This window comes from Nycticebus coucang, chromosome X (assembly GCF_027406575.1).
Source record: "Nycticebus coucang isolate mNycCou1 chromosome X, mNycCou1.pri, whole genome shotgun sequence".
Lineage (NCBI taxonomy): Eukaryota > Metazoa > Chordata > Mammalia > Primates > Lorisidae > Nycticebus > Nycticebus coucang.
Genome location: NC_069804.1, coordinates 16,369,703 through 16,395,017, shown reverse-complemented (window position 1 = coordinate 16,395,017; position 25,315 = coordinate 16,369,703). Strand labels below are relative to the sequence as shown.

The 25,315-nt window shown below is 46.7% G+C and overlaps 1 protein-coding gene across 2 annotated transcripts in view; it reads left to right on the top strand.

Annotated features, from left to right (window-relative positions):
• The window catches only part of RAI2 (retinoic acid induced 2), a 64,064-nt gene extending 59,836 nt beyond the window's left edge, over positions 1-4,228 (top strand). For both annotated transcript variants that reach the window (XM_053580134.1, XM_053580135.1), the window contains exon 2: positions 2,256-4,228. In XM_053580134.1, the coding sequence (XP_053436109.1) occupies positions 2,280-3,860 (1,581 nt within the window). In that variant the 5' untranslated portion in view covers positions 2,256-2,279 and the 3' untranslated portion in view covers positions 3,861-4,228. The remainder of the gene's footprint in view (positions 1-2,255) is intronic.
• The last annotated feature ends 21,087 nt before the right edge of the window (positions 4,229-25,315 follow it).

Below are 25,315 nucleotides of genomic sequence, written 5' to 3'. Positions count from 1 at the left end.
ACCCCTCACAATGGGCATTTGGCAAGTTAATTGGTTGGATAAGTGAATGAATGACTTGGGTATTAGAGGCATGGTGCTTTCTAGGCTGAATCAGGGAGCACTCATCTCCTGAAGACACAGGCCTTCCAGCTGGAGCAAGCCTCCTCAGCTTCCCTGGGGCCAGGCTGCCCTCCAACTCTGCCCCAAGGGGACTATTGTCCAGCATGCTGGGTCACCTCATGGTTTGCAGAAGGCACACTGCCTGTAGGGAGAAGATCGGGAGCCATCACATGGAGGCATGGCCAAGGCCAAGGCCCACCAGTTATTTTCCCCTAAGTGGTTTGTATAGCTCCTTCTCCTTCCCTTTCATTCCTCTTGCCTCAGAGAAACTCCTTGTTCTGTGCACTTGACACATTTTGATTGCCTGGAATATCACAGAGTTGTTCATTAGTTAAAGCTGACTTCCCGTAGTGAGACATTGTTTGTTTATTTCTAACTCCATAGTGTGCTGGGCTGCCTCTCTTGCTTGTTTTGGAGATTGTGTTAGTAATTTTGGAGTGAAGAAGGGAGGGAAAGCTGACCACAGGACTAAAGTCTAAACAGCTGGGACAGGCGAGGTCAAGAATCTGAGTTGCCCAGGGCCTGCCTGGTGAAACTGAGGATTATTGAATTATTATTGAGCCCAACCAGACTCCAGGGCTGCACAGATCCCTGAGTTAGACATGGTGCCTGCCTTCTCCATGGTAACGAGGCTAAATATGGACGCGTTTCCATGGAGAGCCCTATCACAGCTGCAGCCCTGCTTCCTCCAGGAAGCACATGCACCGGGCTCCTCTGGCCTCTAAGGAGGTGGCCAGAGGTCTTTAGGAGGTGCTGAGGATATCAAGGAAGCATATCTAACTTTTGAAGATGTTTGTTGCCAACAATTGTTCCATTTCCTCAGCCCTAGGCTCATCAGGGTCCCCTCCTCTCAACAGCTGGATGTTAGGAGAAGCCACAGGACAGATCAGCAAGTGATGCTGCCCCCAGTGACCATTCATGAAAGTCATCCCATCCTCCCCTTGCTCTGGGGAGTGGATTTATCTGTTATTGGGTAGAATGAGCACGTTTTTGGTCAAATGAAGACAGTGGGACAATTGTAATGACTCTTTGTACATTTACTCTTGAGAAAATGTATTGCTTTTCTTCTTGTCAAACCTCTTTTGGAAGAAGTAGTGCTACAAAGAGTTCTTTTAAATGTCTCCTTTTATATTTGTAGAACATTCAAATCTGATAAGGTTTTAATTTTTTTCCTTCAAGGGAAGTAAGTCTCTCTTGCTTATTTGAATTTGAACAAGTCAAATCTTCATATGTGAGGTCTTATAATTAAGTTCACAAACTCATCTTAGAAAAAATGCTATAGACCTCATTGCTAAATAGCCACTTCAGTCTCCTTTGAAGTACTCCCCATGGGAAACTATGCACCAACACCAGCACCTAGTCTACCCTTTGAAGCAACTTTGGAACTCTTTTTTTGGAATAGCCACCAGAGCTGTCATTATACAGCACTCAAAAACACACAGCAACAATAATGAGTGCCACTCAGCAAGCACTGCTACACGTCAACAAGAACACAGCAGTGAAACAGATATACCAAGGTCATGAAACCTTACTGAGTTGTTTGTATAGTGCTTCCAACATATGTGCACTGTGGCAAGCTCACGAACTTAATTGTCATACCTTTGTATAATGACAGCTCTGATGGTCATTACAGAAAGAGTTCCAAAACTGCTTTGAAGGGTGAACTAGGCACTGGCAACAGTGCATAGCTTCCCAAGGGGAGTACCTCAAAGGTGACTATAGTGATATTCAGCTATGAGATATGTAACGCTTTTTCCTAGGATGAGTTTGTGAACTTAATTGTCAGACCTTCATATCTTAACTGTCTGATATAGCAATGTGGAATGAAACTTTTGTTTTTGTTGAAGGCTAAACATATAAATTGGGAATTTGACTTAAAAAATACCCTGTGTAAACTCACCTGGCTATTTACAGATTACATCATCTGTGTTTATACCTTGTTCATCTGTTATACTGGGGCTTTCCCTGCACAGCAGATGATATGGGTGTGTGTGTGTAAATTAGGAGATGTCTATAACATGTATGTATACATAGAGAGACAGGTTGTGCCCCCTGGTTAACCAAGATGTGGAAACTTTCTAAAGATGTGGAGAGAGCTCTTAAGGCAGTTATAAAATCTCTTAAGAAAAATTCAATCCATGTATTCTGTGTTGCAGGCCAACCGTCATCCGAGCCGAGTGATGGATGACCTGCAGTCCCAGAACCTCTCCATGGACATGACTGAGTCCCCTCCTACCTTGGCCAATAACAGACTGGAGAATGGCATGGCCCAGCTGATCACCACTGAGGCCTGGAACATCAACTCCACTGACCTGGTAAAGAAGGCCCTGGTGACTGTGCCAGCCCCAACTATTCTGAATCCCCCTGCTGAGTCCCAGAGTGGCATGGCTCTGAAGGTGGCGGCCACCGTGCTGCAGCCTCTGTGCCTCGGGGAGAGCCCGGTGGTGATGCCCATTCACATGCAGGTGGAGGGAGGCTCCACGCCAGAGCTCAACCCCAACGGCAATGCCACCTACGTCATGACCACGCAGGGCCCTGTGCAGCTGCCCGTGGTGCTGGAGCAGCATGTCTTCCAGCACCTCAACTCCCCTCTGGTCCTGCCGCAGGAGGCCCCATGCTCCTCTAGTGCTATCCACAACAACCTCTTCCAGGGCGCTGAGGACCCTGAGGCCCAGCCCCAGCTCCTGGACCTGAGACTCCCTAGCCAGCCGCAGGAGCCCCCCCTGCCCTTTGAAGCTGTGCTCCAGAATTTGTTTCCCTCCCAGGGCACTCTTGGCCCCCCACCCTGTGAGCCTCCTCCTGGCTATGCTCCTGTGCCCCCCCAGCCCTTTAACTCCCCTTTGACCCCTCTGGTCCCACCAGCTACCCTCTTGGTGCCCTACCCTGTGATTGTCCCCTTGCCTGTGCCGGTCCCCATTCCCATCCCCATCCCTGTGCCTCAGAGTTCTGAATCCAAGTTCAGCTCCAGTTTCCCCAAGCCACCATCTTCCTTCAGCCTGCACCCCTTTAAAGGCACCCAGACCCCTCTGGAAAAGGATGAACTGAAGCCCTTTGACATCCTCCAGCCAAAGGAGTACTTCCAGCTCAGCCGCCACACAGTCATCAAGATGGGGAGTGAGAATGAAGCCCTGGATCTCTCCATGAAGTCAGTGCCCTGGCTCAAGCCTGGCGAAGTCAGTCACCCCATCTTCCAGGAAGATGCAGCCCTCGACCTGTCACTGGCAGCCCACCGGAAACCTGAGCCTCCCCCTCAGACACTGCATGACAGCAGTGGGTCAGTGGACAGCCCGAGTCATGCGGCGATGGAGAAACTTCCCAGTGGCATGGAAATACCCTTTGCCCCTGCCACGCCCCATGAGGCCTCAGCCATGATGGATAGCCACATCAGCAGCAGCAATGCTGCCGAGATGCCTAGCCACCCCAGCAGCGAGGTCAAGGCTGAAAATAACATTGAGATTGTGAGTGAGTCCCAGGCGGCCAAGGTCATCGTCTCAGTCGAAGACGCTGTGCCTAACATATTCTGTGGCAAGATCAAAGGCCTCTCGGGGGTGTCCACCAAAAACTTCTCCTTCAAAAGAGAAGACTCCATGCTTCAGGGCTACGACATCAATAGCCAAGGAGAAGAGTCCATGGGAAATGCAGAGCCCCTTAGGAAACCCATCAAAAACCGGAGCATAAAGTTAAAGAAAGTGAACTCTCAAGAAATACACATGCTCCCAATCAAAAAACAACGGCTGGCCACCTTTTTTCCAAGAAAGTAAATGATGGCTTTTAAAAATTTTTATGATTATAATATGGGGAAAGGTGCATTGGTTTTATAAAAAGGCATTTAAAACAAATTATCTTTGTTAATTATTTTGGGAGGAGTTGGGAAACAGAAAGGTGAATTGGCTCTAGAGGCCCTGTAAGCTAGTATCATTTTCTTTTTCAATTTTTGACTTTTCACAAATAAGTAAATAAGAGCAACCTATTTTTCAAGCAGATTGCACATTTTTTGCAGCTTTAATGGAATATTGGGTGAATCAGAGGGGTAAAAAAAGCTATTTTCATTGCCACAAAGTGCTTTGATGATGTAATACCTAATAAAAGGTAGGATGAATATTTCACAATAAATGTTTGTTTGCACTAATTGGTTGCAGTATTCTGTCATTTATAAAATTTGCATCCCTTCATTGGCATGATTTGGCCAAAACTCTTGCTTGTAAAAAGCTGTAAGGCAGCGGTTCTCAACCTGTGGGTCTCGACCCACAGGAACTGTATGAAAGGGCCGCAGCCTTAGGAAGGTTGAGAACCACTGCTGTAGAGGTATCTGTGCTTAGAGAGCTGAACTCTTTAGGCATACTGGGAAATACTGCCCTGTGATGCCATGGAAGGAAAATGTATGTATGACCTTGAGCAAGTCACTTCCCCCTCTAGGCCTTAGGGGCTTTTTCATTTCTAAAAATGTGGCAAAGAGAGGGAGTGAGGAAATGAGTATCAAGTCCCTAAGGCCCCACACCACCACCACCACCCTTTTTTTATTTTGCAGTTTTTGGCCGAGGCTGGGTTTGAACCCACCACGTCCAGTACATGGGGCTGGCACCCTATTCCTTTGAGCCACAGGCGCCACCCCCTAAGTCCCCTTTTTATTTCACATGGTTCTTGGGAGTGTAGAATTCTGTGCCTGGACCCTCCCATAGACTAAAACAGACAAATGAAAAGAAAAAGTAACCTGCTTCCCTCCCACCCACCTCTCAGAGAGTGGCTGGAAAGGGCCTTCTTTTCAAGAGCAACAAGAGCATTTTTCTCAATGACTAAAAGTCTTGTAAGTCAAAAGTATTGCTGCCTGCCAGTCGGAGCAAGAGGAAAGTCGGTTGCCCGTGAATTAGGGGCTGTCGTACATTTTCCCAGCATTGGCGAGAGCTTTTTGGGGAGGGGGAGAAAGTCATTCCTTTTTAGTTTAGCCCAGTGATTCTCAAATGGGGGTGACTGTGCCCTCCAGGGGACATCTGGCAATGTCTAGAGACACTTTTGGTTGTTGCAACTAGGGAGGAGGTGGCTGCTGGCGTGTAGGGGGCAGACACCGGGGATGCTGTCAGACAGTCTATAAAGGATGATCCGACCCGAAATGCCAGTCCCATAAGTGCCGAGACTGAGAAGCCCCCGTGAAGCGTTTCTGGACGGCTGGCAGTGCTACACCTGGCGGGAGAGAACAGTGTGTTTCTCTTCTCTGACAGCCTAAGGCCACCCACCCAAACGAGGAACTGTGAGTGTACATTTAAAATAGACCTGCTAGGTGGCACATCGCACTTATGTCTGAAACTGTGCTGGTGACAGACTGATGATTACATGCCTGCTTTTAAACTTAAAGCCCTTTTTTTTTTTTTTACATCTTGCAATTAGTACGTATCCAGCTGTTACAGTGAACATGAACAGGCGGAAAGGCAGTTGTTCTTTTATTACTGGGCCCTTCGTGGATAGGGTTACAGCTTTAGTTGGTTTGGTTATCATACACCCAGAGTGAATTCTCTTTTTCCTGCTCTTTTCCTGTGTTGTTAAAATTTCTTTTTCAAAGTGCAATCATTTTCTTTTTCAAAGGCTAACCAAATAGCTGTTTCTTGTCAGGCTAATAGCATCATCCAGACGCCATCCTTTTCAACTTCTACATGGTATACAGTCTTTTTCCATTTTTATTCCCAGTGTGGGTTTCTGGCCATGCTTCCTGAGCATGGCACGTGTGTTCTAGTTTCAAATCAAATACAAAGGTGCCTAAGGACCAGCATTTCCATTCATCTGGTGTTTTTTCTCCCCATGCTCACTGTCGTTTCTGCTGCCAGTGTGGTGCTGGACAGCCTTTGTACACCAGCCAGCAGGGTCTGTGTCTTAGCAGTATACTGGGAAGAGCTGCTGCTTATTTGGCAGGGAGGTAACAAAATTTGCAATTTGCCCTTTAGAAGCAAGTGCTTAATGCTGAGTGACAAACAAGAGGAAAAAGAGGAATCTGTAGCCTGTAATTACCTTATAGACCTCAAGCCACAATTTCTCTTCCTTGTATCTGGGATGCCTTTTTCTTTTTAGATGACAGTTCAGGTTGGGGGAGAAAGGCTGGCTGCACAGCCAACCCCAGGGGCTGAGCCCATGTGGGCCAACTCCTAACCTGGAGATGGATTTTTGGAGCAGGTCTTTGTCCTTGTTATTCAATGCCGGGGACCTCTGTGGGTGAGGCTGTTGTAGGGACTGCCTGTAGCGTTGTCAGACGCCTGTTGAGATCTTTGAAGACTGCACCCAGAGTGCTGTTTTAGGACCACCCCCCTTCCCAGCCTTGGATGGAAACTAGACTCCAATTCACTTGGCTACATGCAGGCTAAGGAGTCAGGAGAAGGGGAAAGGCCCATTTCTGAGGCCAGAGGGAGCCTAGTGAGCCCTGGTGGTTTAATCCCATGCCCCTTCCCTGGTCAGAAGTTTGCAGACTTTCACACAAACCTTCGAGGGAGAGCTATCAGCATGAAACCACGGTTACTGGTCTGAAGGATGTGATCCCCAGGGCTTACACAGTGGGCCACTGGCAAACTCTCGGGCCCCAGCCTTTCTGTGCCTGATTCAGCCAGTTGTGGTCACGCTGAGCTCCGGCCTCTCACAACTGTGTCCGATTAACCTACTTTCTGGTCCCCTCCATGAAGGATTTCCATCAGGTTTTTTCTCATGACTTAATTTCCCATCTCTTTGCAAAAATTCTTTGGGCTAACCAGCCTAAAGATCAGCCTTTCAGAGTCTTTTAGAAAATATCATTACCTCCCAGGAATGTGTATATTTGCTCAGACTTGTGAAGGTGGCTTCAGCTGGCTTCAATCCAGAAATGATAAAACAACTGGGACAAGTTGTGAGGATCTGTATTGGGGGGCGGTGATCCTCCTAGAAGAGTAAAAACTAGTTAGTTGCTCTTGAGAGGGAAACAGAAAAAGATTTAAAGAGGTTACAGTTACTGTCCTAACCAAGAAAGTCCTTGACAGTGAACAGAAAATTCTAAAGTGAGGTTAAAGATTTGTTTGGCTTTGAAGGCAAAACTTTCACACTTTTTGCACGAAAAGCAATTTCTGCAATGTAAAAACTCCAAAGAAAAAGAAGTAAGAAAAGAGGGAAGGAGGGAAGGAGGGAGAGAGAGAGGGAGGGTGAAGGTAGCCAATTACTGACAGAGAATGTCAGTCTCCTCATTATTTTCATAAGTAGCACAATTAATGAAACAGAGCAGGAAAGGATTTAGATTCATTTTACAAGTGAGGAAATTGAGGCTCAGCAGAGTTCTCTGCTTTTAGTTTTTAAGCATCAACAACTGAAAAATATGTACCTTGTGATAGTCCTAAATATTGAGTCTAAAACCCAATGAACCCACAGGAATTTGGCCCCGTTAGGAGTGAAAAACAGTATGAATTAGAGAAGAGTCTGAATTACAGATTTTTTTTCAATTATTTTCAAGACCATTCCAGTTAACTGGAACGCCCAGAGGACTTGGCACAATTGTAAAGGGGAGATTTGAAGCTGAAGGGTGGGGAAGCCAAGCCTCTAAAACTCACATTCAAAAGCTGCTAAGCTGAAAACTTTAACAGCAGGGAAAATGTCTTCGGGGTCATTCTGGCAGACTTTACTCCTCATTAAATTAAAAAGGCAGTTTTCCACAACAGCTCACTACCACCAGGTCAAATGGCTGACCTCTCACATCAACAAGACAAAATAGGGTATATTCCAGGTCTTTAGGGTGCCATTTTAATAAATTGATCATTTATTTTAATTCACATATTGCTTGATTTTATAGTAAGTAGTATATATGAGTGCTTGAAAGAAGCAGTTTTCAAATGTTACAAATAATCCACTTGCAACTGTTATTAGACCAAGGGATTTCTAAACAAAGTGAGATTTTAGCTATGCCCTGCTGAGATGATGAACAAGTCCAAGTTAAAGGAGATGAACTGTTAAGGTTTACTATATTAACCCAACTTGTAGGTTATTTCCCATCCAAATGTATTCCATATATACATTTGGTTTGCTCTGCTGATAAAGATGATCAAAGTTGCCTGGAAATAGTCCTCCCTCTGTTAAATAATTTTGTAAGTCTGAGGTTTGGTAAGCCAGGCAATTAAAGCCTTATGACACTGGCAGTGCCGTGCTATTGGGAATGTGATTTTATTTATGGTTGCTTCCAATACGGAACTGAAAGATTTTTCTTCAATGCACAACTTTTCATTAGGACGCATTTCAAATCACATTAAGGAACACCACATTGAACAGATGGAATTCTTTAGAGCAGGAACTGAATCTTTTTTCTTTATCTCAAGGTTTCTCAGCCTTGGCACTCTTGACATTTGTGGTTGGATGATTCTCTGCTGGGGACGTGGGGTGAGGGCTAGCCTATGCATTGTAGGGCACTGAGCAACATCCCTGGTCTCTTCCTGCAAGATAACAAAAATGTCCTCAGACATTGCCAAGTGTCCGCTAAGGGACAAAGTCATCCCTTACCCAGAACCATTGGTATATGTCTAGGGCCTGTCTGATACCTGGCCCACAGCAGGGCCTCAAATTCCTTGATGAGTGAATGTAATCAAGAAACAACCAGGAAGAATTTGTAGCTGTGTCTGTGATGCTGTATTCATATTTGTGATTTTCTGCCGCAAGGTTGATCTGACCTGGAAAAATTATGGTATTCCCCATAATTAGCCCATCCAAAGGGCTGTCATTCATTCAGCATGTTTTGGGCCTTCTAGAAGCTTCTCCTTAGTAAATGCAGTTCAGCAGGACCACCCCACCTCACAGAAAGGGCAGATACTCTCCCAGTCCTGACGATGCCTTTTCATTTTACCAATACTGTGAAACTGGAAGGATCTACTATTCAAAACTCACGCCGTGATGACTGCTCACTGGTCTTATCTCCAAGGGCAGCATAACCCAGGAATTTGCGAACACTGCCAGGAAGTTGTGGGGTTTTTTCCCTCATATTTTACCTACATCCTTTTTGTTGTAAGGGAGCCCAGTGTTTCGTTTGTCTTTCATGGAAACAAAAGCCAAATCCTCTTCTTTTAGTAATTCCCCTACTTAAGCACCAGACCTCCCTGCAGCCTCCTTTCCTCGTACTCAAAAGTCCTATTCCCTTTGACCTTCCTTGAGTTCCTACTTTACAGTCCTTTCTTCCTCTTGGTTGTTCTTTCCCCAATTTCTCCATCTACTTTGTACAGTCACAAACTCCAGGTAGGTCATAAAAATATTCTAAAATTGACTGTAGTGATGGTTGTACAACTCTGTGACTATACTTTGAATTGTACACTTTAAAATGGGTGAATTGTATGGTATATGAATTATGTCTCAATAAAGTTATCTTTTAAAAAATAATAAAGAACCCAGATAGAACTTTGGAATTGACTGTGGGTTCTAGGAAATCCTCCTGGAAACATAATCTTTGATCGGTTACTTCCGTTTCAATATATACCCACTTCCCAATAAGCCCCGCCATCTTTGTTCGATTATATGTCTGCTAATACATCCTCACTTCTCACTGGGCCCCACTTATCTGACATTCCCAGGTTTTTCTTTACTGTCAGAGCTTTGCTTAGAACATCATCCTCCACGTGTCACTTCTGGCATCCTGATATTGGTAGTTTGCCCTGACCAGGCCTTCAGCTTGGTCCTCCCCATTTCTCTGTTCAAACTATATCTGGCCATAGCCTTAATTCAAACAAACTCTATTGAAGAAGACTAATACCTAAAAAAAAAAAAAAAAAAAAAAAAATCCCAGACCAGCAGCTGCTCTGGGCTGGAGTCTCACCTGTCTGGCCCCTCGCCCTATTGGGCCTGCACGCATGGTTGAGAAAAGCTGCTATGCGGTGGTGGTAGTGTGCCTGCTGCAGCACTGCAGCTTTTTGCATCCTCTCAGCACCTTCATCAGGGCTCTGGACACCAGGACACTGTGTCTTCTACTTTTGTCTTACATCTTATCCAGGGGTGGAGGAGATGCTTGGGAAACATATGATCTAATGTCTTGTGGGATTAGAATGAGAAGACCAGATTCCCAAACATCATTCCCTGGGGGGAGCAGAATAACAGTCAAAGATCCAAGCACTGTCTCTACTGAACCGACCCTCAGCCCCCAGTGACAGGATATCAGCAAATGTCTGTCCTGAAGGTGACCACCATAGCAATGGAGACCCTGGCAGTGACTCGAAATGTCCTCAGGAATTCAGTTCTCCAAGGGTAGGTGGGACGGCCAGCATATGGAGTTAACAGTTTTGTTTTTTTTTTTTTTTGTTAAAAAGCGGTTTTTTTAAATGTGGCCTTATGAGAGTACCAATGGAAACCTAACAAGGTCGTGCCCTTCCTTGGGGAAAATGTGTTAACTTGTGGATATCATTACTTGCAAAGAGGGCATGGACTATTTGTGAGTGAACGAATGCTCCTAAGGTACTCGAAGGTGGCTAAGAATAGCCCATTTTCTTCCTGTCCTGGGAAGGCCACTTCACAGGCCGGGGGACAGCCAGAGGGCTAACTCTTTAAGCTCTGAAACGTTTTATTGCAACTCTTTTCTTATTTTCTTTTATTATTTTTTTTTTATTAAATCATAGCTGTGTACATTGATATGATCATGGGGCATCACACACTAGCTTCAAAAACTTCAAAGTGCACTAAGTATCTTGGCATAGGAAACCTTGCCTTGACTCATTGTTATGGATATTGGCTAGCGGCCTGAGCCGGGAAGACACTCTGCCCTCTAGTCCAGGGAAGGGGGCTGTTTGTCCCCAACTGGTATTGGCTTTCCTGTCCCAGTGCCCACGTCACACTAGTGCTTCTCTTCTTTTTCTTGTGTTTTTCAAAAAATCTCTCCAATCCTGTCCCTTCCTGGCTTCCACAACAGCATGGCTGTCATCCACAAGTGACCCATAGCATGAAATGGTCCCCCCTTTCCCTGGCAAGTGCCTCCTCCCTCCTCTGCAAGGTCCAGTTCTCTCAGGGAGAACTTCCTCAGCGACTCTCCTCCCCAGGCTTCTCTGAGACCCACTGTAGGGGGCACATGGCTAGGGAAGCCTCTCTCATTTTATTGAGCCAGCCTCTGTCCCTTGGGTGATAAGCTCCCTGAGAGCAGGTCCATGTAGGTCACTGTGTCGTCAGCATTTTGTCCACAGTGCAGAATAGCTAGTAAAGTCTCAATAGCTGTATCCTGAACTGAAACCCGGGACACCTTCTCTACCTCGCTGGCTGGATTGGCCCTATCCCCGGCTCGGCGGCTGTCAGGCCTTTTCGGTTTGGGCCTATTTTAGATCCTGGTCAAAGGTGATTTATGCACGCGCCAGAGGAACATGAGGCCATGTTCTAGATGTTTCAGGTATGGCCTATCTATCCTATTTATTTACTCTTTATTTAGACTCTTTAGACTATTATTGGAACCATGAAGGTTAAAATCCAGCAGAGCCTATTTGAGCAACTGCTAATTTCCAAATCATTGAAATTTCAACTAATGTTTTTCTGAAGCTTGCCTCCCTCCCTTTTCCCTCTTTCTCTTTTTGGTTTTTTTTTTCTAAGCTCCTAGAAGTGCTGCTTCTGCTTAACCTCACAAGTGGCAATAACTCCCTGGGGAGCTATGATGGCCTCCACGGCCTTATCACCCTGGCCTCTTGGCCCTCTCTTCCTCCTTAGCGTCCCTGGCACCTCTCTCCACGTGCTCCTGTCTCTCTGCTCACCTCTTCCTTTCGCTGCCCAAGTGGTGCTGCTGCTACTCCACGTCCTCCTCCTCCTCTTTCTCTCCGAGCTATATCCTCTGCCGCAGGCCCATGGTTCTTCTCATTCCACGTGCTCTCCTGCCATGGCAGTCCCACAGTCATTCCCATCATCTTTCTTGTGTTGATCGTTTATTCCTCTCTACCTCTAGCCCTAAGACAGACTTTCTCTCTCTCTTCTTCTCTCTACTCCTCTCCTCCAAACCCTCCATCTTTACAGGCTGCCATCTCATACTCATCACCCCCAGGACTAAATTCAGCATTGCCCTCCCTTACCACTCTGCCAGACCCAACGTCCATTCTCTGCTGCCTCCCTCTTCCTAGTTCCCCGAGCAAGAAACGTGGAGCTCTTCTTCATGACTTCTCCCTCTCCTTCACCCTCCAGACCCTACCGCCTGACTCTGCCTCCCCGATCTCCCTCCAATCCATCATTCCTTTCCTCTGAACTTACTGTTCTTGACCCAGCCACATCATCCCTTGTGTAGGCGCATAAAATGGCCTGAGAACTGGGTCCCGGGGTGGGATCACCATGCCCCCACTTTTAGCTCCCCTGCATCTCTCCTCTCTACTCCAGCAGAATAGTTTTGGTGATAGGCAAGTCCTACCATGTCGTTTTGCTGCACACAAGGCTGTTGGAGCCACCTACACCCTACAGCCCAGCTTTCCCCGCTTCACCCTGTATGTGTGAGCTCCAGCGATACAGAAGGGTTAGCAGTTCCCAGTGCATGCTTCTGTGGTTCCACCCTGAGTGCCTCCTCCTGACACTTCTTCCCCACCTTCCCACTCTGACAAATTCTTCAAGATTTAACACACACTAATGCCCCCTCCAAAAAACTTCCCATGGCTGCTCCAGCATAAGCTAAAAGCCTCCCCTGCTTTCCCATAGCCATGTATGCACATGTGCTACCGATCGCCTCCTCCATCTCGTTTGATTAAAAGTATGTCTCTGGCTGCCCCTCCAGAGGCAAGGTCATGGTCACTGGACCTCACATGCCTAATACAGTGCTTCTCCTTTAGGAGGCCCTCAGTAAATGTGTGTGGACTGAACTGAACCCACAGGGAAGAGCCAAACCAGTACAGCGTATGGGAACCCAAGCATACAAGATAGAAGTATCTGGAATCTATAAATTCACTTTGCAAAAAATGAAAGATGCACTTCTTGATTCTTTTGAATCATGTGGTTCACTATGTTTTCAAAATAAGACAGAGTTCTCAAAAGTGGTTTCTACACGCTTATAAAAATATACATAGAACATAAAGCAAGCAATAGTCAAAATTTCATGATTAGTATAGCAAGAAAATGTTTCACCATTCACTTCCCCAGAGTTTGTGGATCTATTTCTCAATTACATGCGTGGACTACTGAACAAATACATACACAATAACATATGTGCAAAAGTCAAAACTTTATAAAAGCAGGAAACAAATATGAATAGATTTGATATTTTCTTTCTATATCCCAATTCATCTTCTTACGTATCCCGCTAGGTTATAATGCAATGAGAATATTCTAACTCTTTCAACTGGCTCAACAAATCTCTAAATCCTCCTTTGGATTCACACATGCCTTTATCTTAAAATATGGAAAATACACAAAGCACAAGATGTTTCTGCATCAGAACAAGAATCACCTAAACAGGGAGATGGCGGGGGTCTCTGAGTAGAAATTAGGAGTGCGATCTTAGGGCCAGGGAGTCTGGATTCAATTCCCACCTCTGCTCCTTTCTAGCTGTGTGGCTTTGGGCAAGTCGCTTAACCTCTCTGCGTCCATTTTCTCATCTATGAAATGGAAGTAATAAAATAGATATGAGTTAGTGCATTTAGGGAACCAAGGACAGAGTGCTCAATAAATGAGCACACAGTAAGTGCTCCATAAGTTTGTTTGTTTAATCAAGAGCAAAGGCAACAAAGGTTACCAAAATTTCTGACTTTAAAAAGCCTTTAATTTCACTTTGTTCCACAAAGGCAAGTTTGTAGCGGGCACTTTCATGCCTTCTTCCAGACTACGGACTCGTAGCTGAACCAACATAATTGTCGTTTTGTTTTCCTTCCCTTTGGCCTGAGAGAGGGGCTGATCACTTGGCCATCAGCAAGAAAATGAGCTGGGAGAAAGAAGCCTAAAGGCAAGCCTGGTCATGGAATCAAAGTGGTACATATTCTTAAACCTTACTCTGCTTTGGATTCCTTGTCTGCAAACCACTGCTCAGCCGCCTTTCACAAGTGCTCAGGACCTGCGAGCAGAAAGTGCACCCTGGCCACAATCCCCTTCCTTGTTGGCAGTGGATAGGTCCCCAGCTGGGATGGGGCTTTCAGGAGAACTCCCTGCAATCCCAGGGACAGGCCCCTGCCCAGAGGCTGCTGCCCAGTTGCAAGGCCCACTAAAAGCCATGTTCCAGTGGGAGTTCTGTAGTGACTCTGGGAGGCTGTGCATCCTCAGAAGTCTGCAACTTGGTGAGCAGGGGGATTGGGGCTTCCTATGAAGTAAACGATAGAGCTGAACCCCCTTTTATCAAACCCATCTGGTAAGAATCTGATGTCTTAGGACAGATAAACTCTTGTTTAAATGAGAAATGTAAAATTTGCTTTACAAGACATAGCTCCCTTTTTTGAATGAGGGAGCTTTCTCGAGTGCACTTTAAACACATTCTACTAGCATGTGGGCACACATCTGCTACATAATTCAGAGGCAACTGTATTTGAAATAACTACAGAAAAGGGCTTGTGAGATGAGTGTAGAAAAGGAATCCCTTGCTCGTGCTATTTAAGAGCTACCGACCTCTCCACTATGGGAAGAGGATCCTTTTCAGCAAAGGAATTCAAATCAGAACAGCCACAGCTTCTTTGCCCACCTGCTGGGGAGAAAGCTCCCTGTGCCCACTTCATCTCCGCAGGGAGACAGCGCTCTCTGCTGACAGACCTAAGCAACAACCACGGGAACTTGCCAGCAGAGGGGTGCTGACACAGGCACCTGGCTAGTGACCCCAGTCCTCTGAAGGAAGCCAGGTCTGTGAGCATCTTACCACATCCAGGGGAAGGGCCCCAAATGGAAATCCAGGAGGGCCCAAGTTTTCTCAAAGGGGCCTCCTTGCCCTGAGGTCATTGGAAATGATGTCGCAGCAAAGCCTGGGAGAGAGGCTCACTAGCCTATGACAGTCACTTCAGTGAGAACTGGGGACACCACACTGCAGTGTGTGAAGCTGGAGCAATGGCCTCAGCATCTCTAGGGATGAGAGGAGCAGACCAGGGAATAGTTGTTGAGGATCTTGGATTGTGGCTTGAGGGGGGACACGTGTTCCCCTGGAAAGCTGGAGGAGGACATGTGGTGGGGACACCGGCCCCGACAGTCAGCTCCTGCCCTGGACGCGGGGGGTGTTAGGCAAGGGCTGGCCACTCAAATGCAGCCTTGGTTACTCTGCCAGATACCTGGTTTTCCTTCTGGCTGCACCCGGGGTCATGGGAGCTGCAGACTCCTCAGCCCAGAGAGTCCCCTTTTTCTGGTTGGAGTGCTGCACTGGGGCGAAGAAGCTCCAGGAAGTGGCCATGGGCAACGAGGCCGAAATCCACCACCCTGCCCAACATGGTGCCCACACGGGACCATGACCCTGTGCCTCACACTGACCTGGCAAGTTCAGGTCGTCAGCCTGGTTCACCCGCCACAGAAGCACAGCCCCCAAGAAGAGGATGAAGCGACTTGAATGCAGCCTCTCAAGCCAACAGCCATGGGCCAGGTAAGGGACACAGATGCAGAGGCCAGGCATTTCCATTCTGCTCCAGGCCACCTGCCCCAACCAGGGTCACCAAGGGTCGCCACTGGGCTAGGACTAGTCCCACACTCCTGCCACTTTGCTGGCTGCCCGGGGTCCAGGTTCCCAGTGGGATCTGACTCCAAAGGGTGTGTTTGCCACACTGCTGTTTCCTTCCTAGAGATGGGAAAGGCTGGGGACAATCTTTGGGGAGAGCAGGGCCATGTCCTAATGGTTTTGACAGCTGGTTGCCATGTGCTCACATAGTGACACGAGTGCATGTGAGTGTATGAGCAGGTGTATGCGTGTGTGTGTGCATGTGCATGTGTGTACTGTCTACACGTGTGTGTACTGTGAGTGTTCATATGCCCATGTATGTGTGTTTGGTGCACTGTGCACAAATGTGGGTGTGCACATGTGAATGTGTCTACATGAATGTTTGCGTGTGTCTGAGTGTGCAATTGTGCACATGTGCACATAAGTGCATGAATGTACACATGTGAACGTGTGAGTGCATGTGCTTGTGTGTGTGAATGTGCACAATTACGTGTGTGGGCATACGTGAATTTGTGTGCACATGTGTGCATGAGCATGTGCAAGTGTGCATGAGGGTGCATGCTCATATGTGCATGCATACACAGTTGTGTACACATGTATACATGTGTGCATGGGTGTGCTTTGTGTGCATGTGTATGCATGAGTGTGTGCATGTTGCTTGTGCACGTGTGTGCTCATTTGTACGCATGTACACGCATGTGTGTTTGTGTGTATTACGAACTGAGAAGGGGAGAGAAATGACCCTGGGACAGAGTGACAGGCTGACACCTCCCCATTTTTGTGTTACGTACAGAAAGGTGGCCCGGGAGTGCTCTCACCTAACAGGGACAATGTAAGGGTACATGTCACACCCCCTGGGTGAGGGGCACAATTTACAACAGGGACTTTATGTAACAAACACAATGTAACAATCATTTGTACCATCATATTAATCTGAACTTAAAAAAAAGACAGGTGGCCCTTGGTGAAGTAAAATTTCCCTGAGAACTTCAATCTATCTCCCGGGCTGAGTCTAGGACTGAGGCCCCTCCGAGGGGGGCCCAGAGTTCAGGGCACCCCAGGTGCACCCTGAAGGTGACGGAGGTGGCAGCTGCATCTAGCTGGAGGAGAACTCCGAGTGAGGGGCGCTCTTGGCTGTCACCTCTGACACTGTCAGGATACAACTCCAGGACACGCTTCTCACTTGCCTTGTTCCTGGTGGGGAAGCAAATCCCATGTCATTTCCTGACCATTTCTGAGTCCTCCTTGGGCACCTACATTCGCAAGTGGGACAGTTTGCACCATCCTGCTCTTTCACATCCCCAGGAGGGTGGGCTAGAGCTCACCCTGCCCTCCCTCCCAGCCCAGAACTTTCCATGTGTGCAAAAGTTCAACTGGGAGTCTGCAGCCTTGGCTCCAGATCACAAACGCTCAAGGCTTCTGGTTGCCCAGACACTGTGTGAACACAGTCCACACTGACCTGATGTAGGGAAACCTTCAGACCCCACGTCAGAAATAGGAAAACACAGACTGACTCCACAGCCAACGACCCAACACCCTTGCTTGTGTTTATTTAGGAACAAGTTTAAAATGTTCTTTGATTTCAAGGCCACACCCCTGCTTTCCTGGGGCTCTGGTGCAATCAGGCATGAGCTGTGGACAGTTCATAGAAAAGGTCGCAGGGGGCAGGGCAGGGTAGATGCAGGCAGACAGGGAAGACAGTTAGAGCCCCTTTTTGACGTCCCTGAGCTGTCACCTGGGGAGCACTGCGATCCTCATTCTGCCAACCAGCAAACAGACCGGGATTGCCTAAGTGATGTGACCCAAGGCACACAGAGAGAAGATGGCAGAGCAGGGGTCCCATCCCCCAGTACCTTGGGCTGGTCTTTCCCTTTCAAACCTCTCTGTAACTTTCCCACAGCGACACTGGTGCTCCTGGACGGAGAAGATCCTCCGAGGGAGAGACAAGGGAAACACCGCAGAGGGCCCTTTGTGGCCCCGGGGACAGTGGCCCCAGCACATCACCCCCACTGACCACAGCAGCAGGACCCTCCACAGTGGGGTAGTGGAGAATCCCGCCGTGGCACAGAGGAACTTTGGAGAATGTTGTCCTCTAGCACTGGTGTGGGAGCCGGCTTACTGCCCTTCCGCAGGGCCACCCCGTCCGGACTGTCGCCTCCTTGGTTTCCTTGGCTTCCCAGGCTGCGCCCCATCCCTGCTGCCCCGCTGCCCTCGGATCCTCCGAGGATGGCCTGAGAAGCCTCTGGACCATCCCTCAAGCTCCACGACTTATCCTGCCGCAAAAAGAGGCCAAATGGGATGGGATGTGCCCTGTCTCACCCAATGGCCATTTCCAGTGGTCTCCGTGTCTGGTGGCCTCCCTGTCCCCACACCTGCACCAGGAGCACATCAAGCCCCCCTGCCCTTTCACTGAGCCCGAGGCCCCCACAAGAGAACCCCACCAAGCCAGGGCTCCGGCCTCTAAGCCTCCCTCTGGGCGTGTTCTCCTCTGGACACCTTCACTCCACCTGGGGGGTCCTGGTGCCTGAAGCCAAGTCCTCCATCTGCAGCCCAGAGACACAGGGACACAGAGCAGGGACAACCCTCCCTCCAGGAAATCAAAGCCCTGGGCCAAAGGCTTGCTTCACCCCCTCGAGGCTACAGTTTTTTCTCCTGATCACCCAAACTCTCAAACTTCTTTTCCTCCCTGAATGGCCCCCGTTCCTCCTTTTCGTCTTCCCTGGCCGTGCACCTGCCCTGTCCTCCTGTAGCACTCTGCCCAGAGCTACCGGTGGCTTTCTAGACTCCAACTCCCTGGCTGCTCCCAGCGTTCTTCTCCCTTGCTCTCTCCTTATATTTTGAGCCCAGTCCCCACTCCTGCCCAGCTGTGTGATCACTTCTGGAAATCATTTATTCATTTAGTGAAGACTTACTGAGCACCTCCTCGGTGCCACACACAAGTATAAGGCTGGGACAGAGCAGGCCATGACACATGCCAGTCCCTGACCTCAGAGGCATCACATTCTGGTCACGGAAGGTAAGGAAAAGCAGAAAGGAACAAGAAGATGTCACCTGATATTGAGTACAGTGAAGGAGAACGGAGGATGACGTGGAAATGAGGAGGTACCAAGATGGGACAGTCACGGAAGCCTTCTCTGAGAGGTGATGTTTGAACTGAGATAGAAACGGTACAAGAGAGGAAGCCATGAGGCCCGGGGACAAAGAAATCCAGGAAAGAAACAGCCAGGGCAGGGATGACTTGAGGAAGAAGCCTGACACAGGGAGGGTCACAGAAGCGGCAGCGCAGCCTGAGTGACCGAGAAGGACAGGGACAAGGGCAAGCACCGCATCAAGTGAGCGTATGGACCCGAGTAAGGGACAAGAGGCGGGAGGAGAAGAGATGGTGTGCTGGCAGGGACCACAGGGAAACAGCACGACGTGGGCAGAAACACATCGTGAGGGGCTGAGAAGCACTGTTAGGAAGAGACAGAGGGAGGTGGTTAGGACAGATGTGGGGATGGGCTCAGGAAGACAGAAACATATGTACAGAGCCAGGTCATGGGGGTGTGGATCACAGAAGACACGGGCAGCTTCCAGATTGCGTGTGGGCAGGGATGATGATAATGCAAAAGACGTGAACAGAGCAAGATCACACGTGGGTATGGATGAAAGTAAGAAAGAAAGTGATGGATAGGTTTAGAGCAGATCACGTGCATGCATTAATCACTGTCAGAAAGTCACGGGCAGGGCCAGATCACAGGTAGGTATGGATCCTATTAAGAGCGTCAGTTATGGGCAAGTAAATGGCTGGTTGGAATCACAGTAAGATAGAAAGAGATGAGTAGAAACCATACCATGTGCGGGTGTGGATCTCAGGAAGAAAAAAGGAGATAAGCAGAGTTAGATGAACTCACGTGTGTGTGTTTGGATCACTGTAATATGGAGAGAGACAGGTATAAGCAGAGGAAATGTGAGTGTGGATCACAGTAAAAAAGGAAGGAAAGGGGCAGGGGCCAGATCACTGGTGGGGGTGGATTATAGAAAGATGGACAGTGATGGGCTGAGCCCATCAAGGGAAAGTGGAAAAGACAGAAAGGTCCAGACTGTGTGTGGATGTGGATCACAGGAACATGGAGAGAGATACATATGAAACTTAGTAAATGTCGAATATAAATGTCTTAACACAATAACTAAGAAAATGCCAGGAAGGCTATGTTAACCAGTGTGATGAAAATGTGTCAAACGGTCTATAAAACTAGTGTATGGTGCCCCATAATTGCATTAATGTACACAGCTATGATTTAATAATAAAAAAAAAATAAAAGAGAAAGGATAAGAGTAGACCAACTGGGTGGAAGGATCATAGTCAAAAAGAGGAGGGCAAGGGTGAGTTTCCAGGTAGTATGGATCACAGGGAGACAGAAAGAAAAGAGCAGAAGCAGATCATGTGCATGCATGGATCACAGTTAGGTAGCAAGGCATGGGTAGGGTTAGGCTAGATCATATGTGTTTACGGATCACATTAAGAAAGAAAGATACAGACCCGGGTCCAGATGAAATGTGAAAGTGGATGAATATAAGGCAGAAAATGATGGGCAGTGCTAGATCACATATTCATATGGATCAAAAAAGAATGACCTGGTGAGGGTTAGATCTGACTATACAGTTGCACATCTGACTATCACAGATAGGGAACGAGAGATAGTCACGGGTTAGTGCATGGGTGGGTAAGGATTACAAAAAGACAGGAAAGTATTGGCAGGAATGACATCATGTATGAGAATGGATCACAGGGAGAAAGAAAGAGATTGGTAGAGAGACATCAACTGAGAATGGATAACAAGGAGAAAGTAAGTTTTGACATGGACAAAGAAGACAAAAATAAATAGGTAGAGCCTGACCTTACATGGGTATGGACCTCAGGAAGACAGAAGAAGATGGGCAAAGACAGATCCTGTGAACATCTGGATCACAAGAGGACAGGCAGTGAAGGGCAGAGCCAAGTCACGTGTGGATAGAGGGCACAGGAATACAGAAAGCATGTGTAGAGCAAGATCATGCACGTGCTGGGCCTCAGAAAGACAGAAACAGATAGTCAGAGCCAGAACATGTGTGGGTCTAGTCTCAGCAGTATAGATAGAGCCAGGAGGAGCCAGAAAATGTGTGGGCTCTACACATTTGGTTGTAGTTGTCATTGTTGGCTCTGGATCTCAAGAGAAAAGATGGACATACACAGAGCCAGATCTTGTGTGGGTTTGGGTCCCATAAAGACAGAAAGTGATGGGTATTGCCAGATGATTTGGGGCACAGACCTCAGGAACACAGAAAGACCTGGGCAGAGAGGGGTCATGTGGGGGTATGGATGAGAAAGAGAGAGTGGAGGACAGAGATATGTCATACGTGGACATATTAAAAAGGAAGGCAGAAAGAGATGGTAGAACCAGATGATGAGATGATATGGATCTCAGGAAGACAGAATGGAGTCGGCAGAGCCAGATCTTGTGTAGGTATGGATCTCAGGAAGAGATAAAACAATGGGCACAGCCAGAGATGGCTAGAGTGAGGTTACGTATAATGGTTCTCAGAAACACATAAATAGGTAGGCACAGGAAGATCATGTGTGAGTGTGGATCTCGGGAAGACAGACATACATGAGCAGTGCAAATCACATGTGAGCGTGACTCACAGGAAAACAGAGATAAGTAGAGCTGGTTCGTGTGTGGGCACCAATCACAGGAAGATGGAAAGAGATGGATAGAGCCAGGTCATGTGTGGGTGCTGATTATAGGAAGATAGAACCAGATGGTTAGAGCCCAATTATGCGTTGGTATGGACTTTTGGAAAAGGAAACTAGATAGGCAGAGCCAGATCATGTGTGGGTACAGATTTTAAGAAGTCAGAATGAGATTGGCATAGCCACGTCATGTGTGGGCACATATCACAGGAAGACAGGAGGCGATGGGCTGAGCCAGTTCACAGGTGGATATGGATCTCAGGAAGACAGAAACTTATGGGCAGGGCCACATCACATGTGAGTATGCAGCAGAGAAAGACAGAAAGAGATGGACCTGGAAAAGGCCCTGTACTGGTGTGTTTCACTGTAATTTACAAAGGAAGAGTCAGGGACCAAAACATGTGTCCATATGGATTATGAGAAAAGATAGGGAGTGGCAGAGACCAAATCATTTGTGGTTATGGATCACAGGACATCAAAAAGTGATGGGTCAGGATGGGTTACGTGTCACTATGGATCAAAGGAAGAAAGGATAGGTGGTTAGATCTGTATTGTTTGTGGCTTTGGGTCACAATGAGAGATAAAATATTGGTGCTGACAGATTATATGAGGTACAGATTACAGGCTGAAAGATCGGCTTGTTGCCTGTAGCTCAGCAGCTAGGGCAGCAGCCACATACACCAGAGCTGGCAGGTTTGATTCTAGCCCGGGTCTGCCAAACAACAATGACAACTACAACCAAAAAATAGCCAGGCGTTGTGGTAGGCACCTGTAGTCCTGGCTACTTGGGAGGCTGAGGCAAGAAAATTGCTTAAGCCCAAGAGTTTGAGGTTGCTGTGAGCTTTGACGCCACAGCACTCTACCCAGGGCAACAGCTTAAGACTCTGTCTCAAAAAAAAGAAGGAAAGAAAAGAAAAGGAGAAAAGAAAAAAAAAGAAAGATCATATGTGGGAATGGGTCATTAGATGATTGAAAGAGACTGGCAGGGACACATCATGTGTTGGTAAAGATCACAGTAATTTAGAAGGGGAAGGACAGGTCCAGATCACATGTTGGTATAGATAAGAGGAGAGAGAGAGTCTTAGACACCAGTTCATCCCTTAGTATTGATTATAGGAAGACAGAAATAAATGGATAGAGCCAGTCTATGTGTTTGTATGAATAAAATTCAGAAAGAAAGAGATAAAGCAGAGTTCATATCTTACATGGAAATCAGTTACGATAAGAGAAAGAGGCAAAGCCAGATCGCACATGGGCATGAACACAGGTTTATAGGAAGGATGGGTATAGACAGATCATGTGTGAGCATGGATCACAATTAGAGAGAGATGAGCAGGAAGGATCAGATTTGGGGTGAATACAGATCACAGGATAAAGAATGAGATGGGTTAGTGTAGAACAAATCATATGTGTGCATGAATCATGATTAGATAGAAAGAGATGGGCAGGGCCAGATACATTTATGCATCACAGGAAGAATGAATGAAATATATAGGCTTAGACCAGATCACGTTTTTATAAATATCACAGTTAGATCGAAGAGACAGGCATACTTATTAACAAGTCAAAAACCAAAAGGTGTCAGTGTAGTTACAGTGAAAAGGGAATGTTTATATGCTATTAAACTAGAATAACTGCTGTGGAAGGCAGCATGGAGATTCTTCAAAGACCTAAAACTAGATTGACCAGTAGATCCAGCAAAAAAAAAGAAGTCATTTTCATCAAAAAACACATGAACCCAAATATCTATCACAGCAAAATAACAATTGCAAAGATACGGAACCAACCTAAGTGCCCATCAAATGATGAGTGTATAAAGAAAATTTGGGGTTTGTGTGTGTGTGTGTGTGTATGTATGAACAGTGATGTGGATGTGACAGCATGTTTTTGTTGTTTCTACCACCTGCTAAATGGCTATGTTTTATTTTCCACATTTCATGACATAGCCTGTGTTCTTATAATTAAACAACTATTATAAAAACAATACACTGGAGAGAAATCAGAAAGTAAAGATAAAATGAAGTCAAGCCAGCTCAGAATCCCACTCACCACCAAGATACCCACTGAACTGAGTGTGTCTCCCAGAAGTGATCCTCTGTCACTTCTGATGCTAGGCTACAAAAGACATTTTTTATTTTGGGTCATTCAGGGGTTCTTCATGGTTTAACATGTGTTTGGTTCAGTGCAAGGAGCATGGATGCCTCTGCCTCTCTCAGATCACGTCTGACCCTCCTGCCTCAGCTGGGACTGCTTGTCCCAGAAGGAACGAGCTGCCCTGCTGGGAGAAGAACCAGGGCCTGCTGCGAGGCCTGGGGGCTCCAGTCCATGTGCATGCAACATGAGTAGGGTGACCATCTATCTAGGGACTGAAGGCTTATCCAGGACACAAGACTTTCAGTGCTAGGACTAGTTAAGTCACAGGCAAACTGGGATGAGTTGGGTACCCACACAGGAGTGAACCAGTTTGGAAGCAGGTCCAGGTCCTGGGCAAGCCTTCGGATGCCTACAGTCCCAACTGACACCCTGGCTGTGACTTCTAACACTCTGAGCCAGAACCATCCCCAACCACCCCTTGCCAAGTCACTCCCAGATTTGTTTTTTTGCAACACTGTTTTGAAGACACGCTCCCATATTCATCAGACACCACATGAGATCATGAATATTTACTATTTTAAGCTGCTAAACTGGGGGGTAATTTTGTTCTACAGCTATAACAAATACATTATATTTTTTAACCATTTTATAGGAATTTATTATATGATAAATGTGAAAACTTTACAATTTGGGCAAAGATGGACTATTTAATAAATGATGAACAAACAGCTGTTTTTCCACGGGGGTAAAAGATAAAGGAGAGTAAAGAAATGATCACCCTTGTATTGATAACATCTTAAAAAGAAACCCACAAAAAAAAGAAAGAAAGAAAGAAACTCACACACCTATCTGCAGAGACAGGTGTGTATTGACAGCAGTTCACTCCTGCTCAGCATCCTTGGCCTTCAACACACACCTCCCTCCAGCCCTGCCTGTCATCCTTCAGGTCTTGGAAGAGATGCCACCTCCTCAGGCAAGCCCTGAGTCTTCCCCAGCAGGCAAAGTTTGCCTGGTGCAGCTCCCATGGCTCCTTCCCCTTGGCCACACTTTGCACACTTAAAAATCACCTCGATGTTTCAGAATCCCAGCAAGATTCAATCCAAATAAAGCATCTCCTAGACACATTGTAATTATCTTCGCCAAAGTTAATATGAAGAAAAAATCCTTCCTGTAAGCAGCCAGATGTAAGAAAATCATAACCTACAAGGTAAGAATATTAGAATGACTGCAGATCTCTCTGCTGAAACTTTTCAAGCCAAAAGAGGATGGTCATCAACCTTCAATCTCCTAAAACAAAACAACTTTCAGCCCAGGATACTGTACCCAGCTAAACTGAGTTTCATGTATGATGGAGAAGTCAAATACTTTAATGACATACACACATTGAAGAAATTTTCCATAACTAAACAAGCTCTTCAGGACATTCTCAGAACCATCCTCCACAATGACCAGCACAAACCAAGGCAAACTCACTCAGAAATTTTAGATCAAAACCCAACTTTCACAGTGGTGAAAGGACTAAAAATGTCCACTGGTCTTTCAAAAAACTTGACACCCAAAATGTTACCAGGCTTATCAATACTCTAAATTAACATGAATGGCTTAAATTGTCCTCTATAGAGGCACAGGTTGGCTGACTGGATACAAAAACTCAGGCCAGATATCTGCTGCATATAAGAATCTCATCTTACCTTAAAGCAGCGGTTCTCAACCTGTGGGTTGTGACCCACAGGATCTGTATTAAAGGGCCGCAGCATCAGGAAGGTTGAGAACCACTGTCTTAAAGGATAAATATAGACTCATGGTGAAGGGATGGACATCTGTAATTCAGACAAATGGAAATCAGAAAAAAGCAGGGGTTGCAATTTTATTTGCAG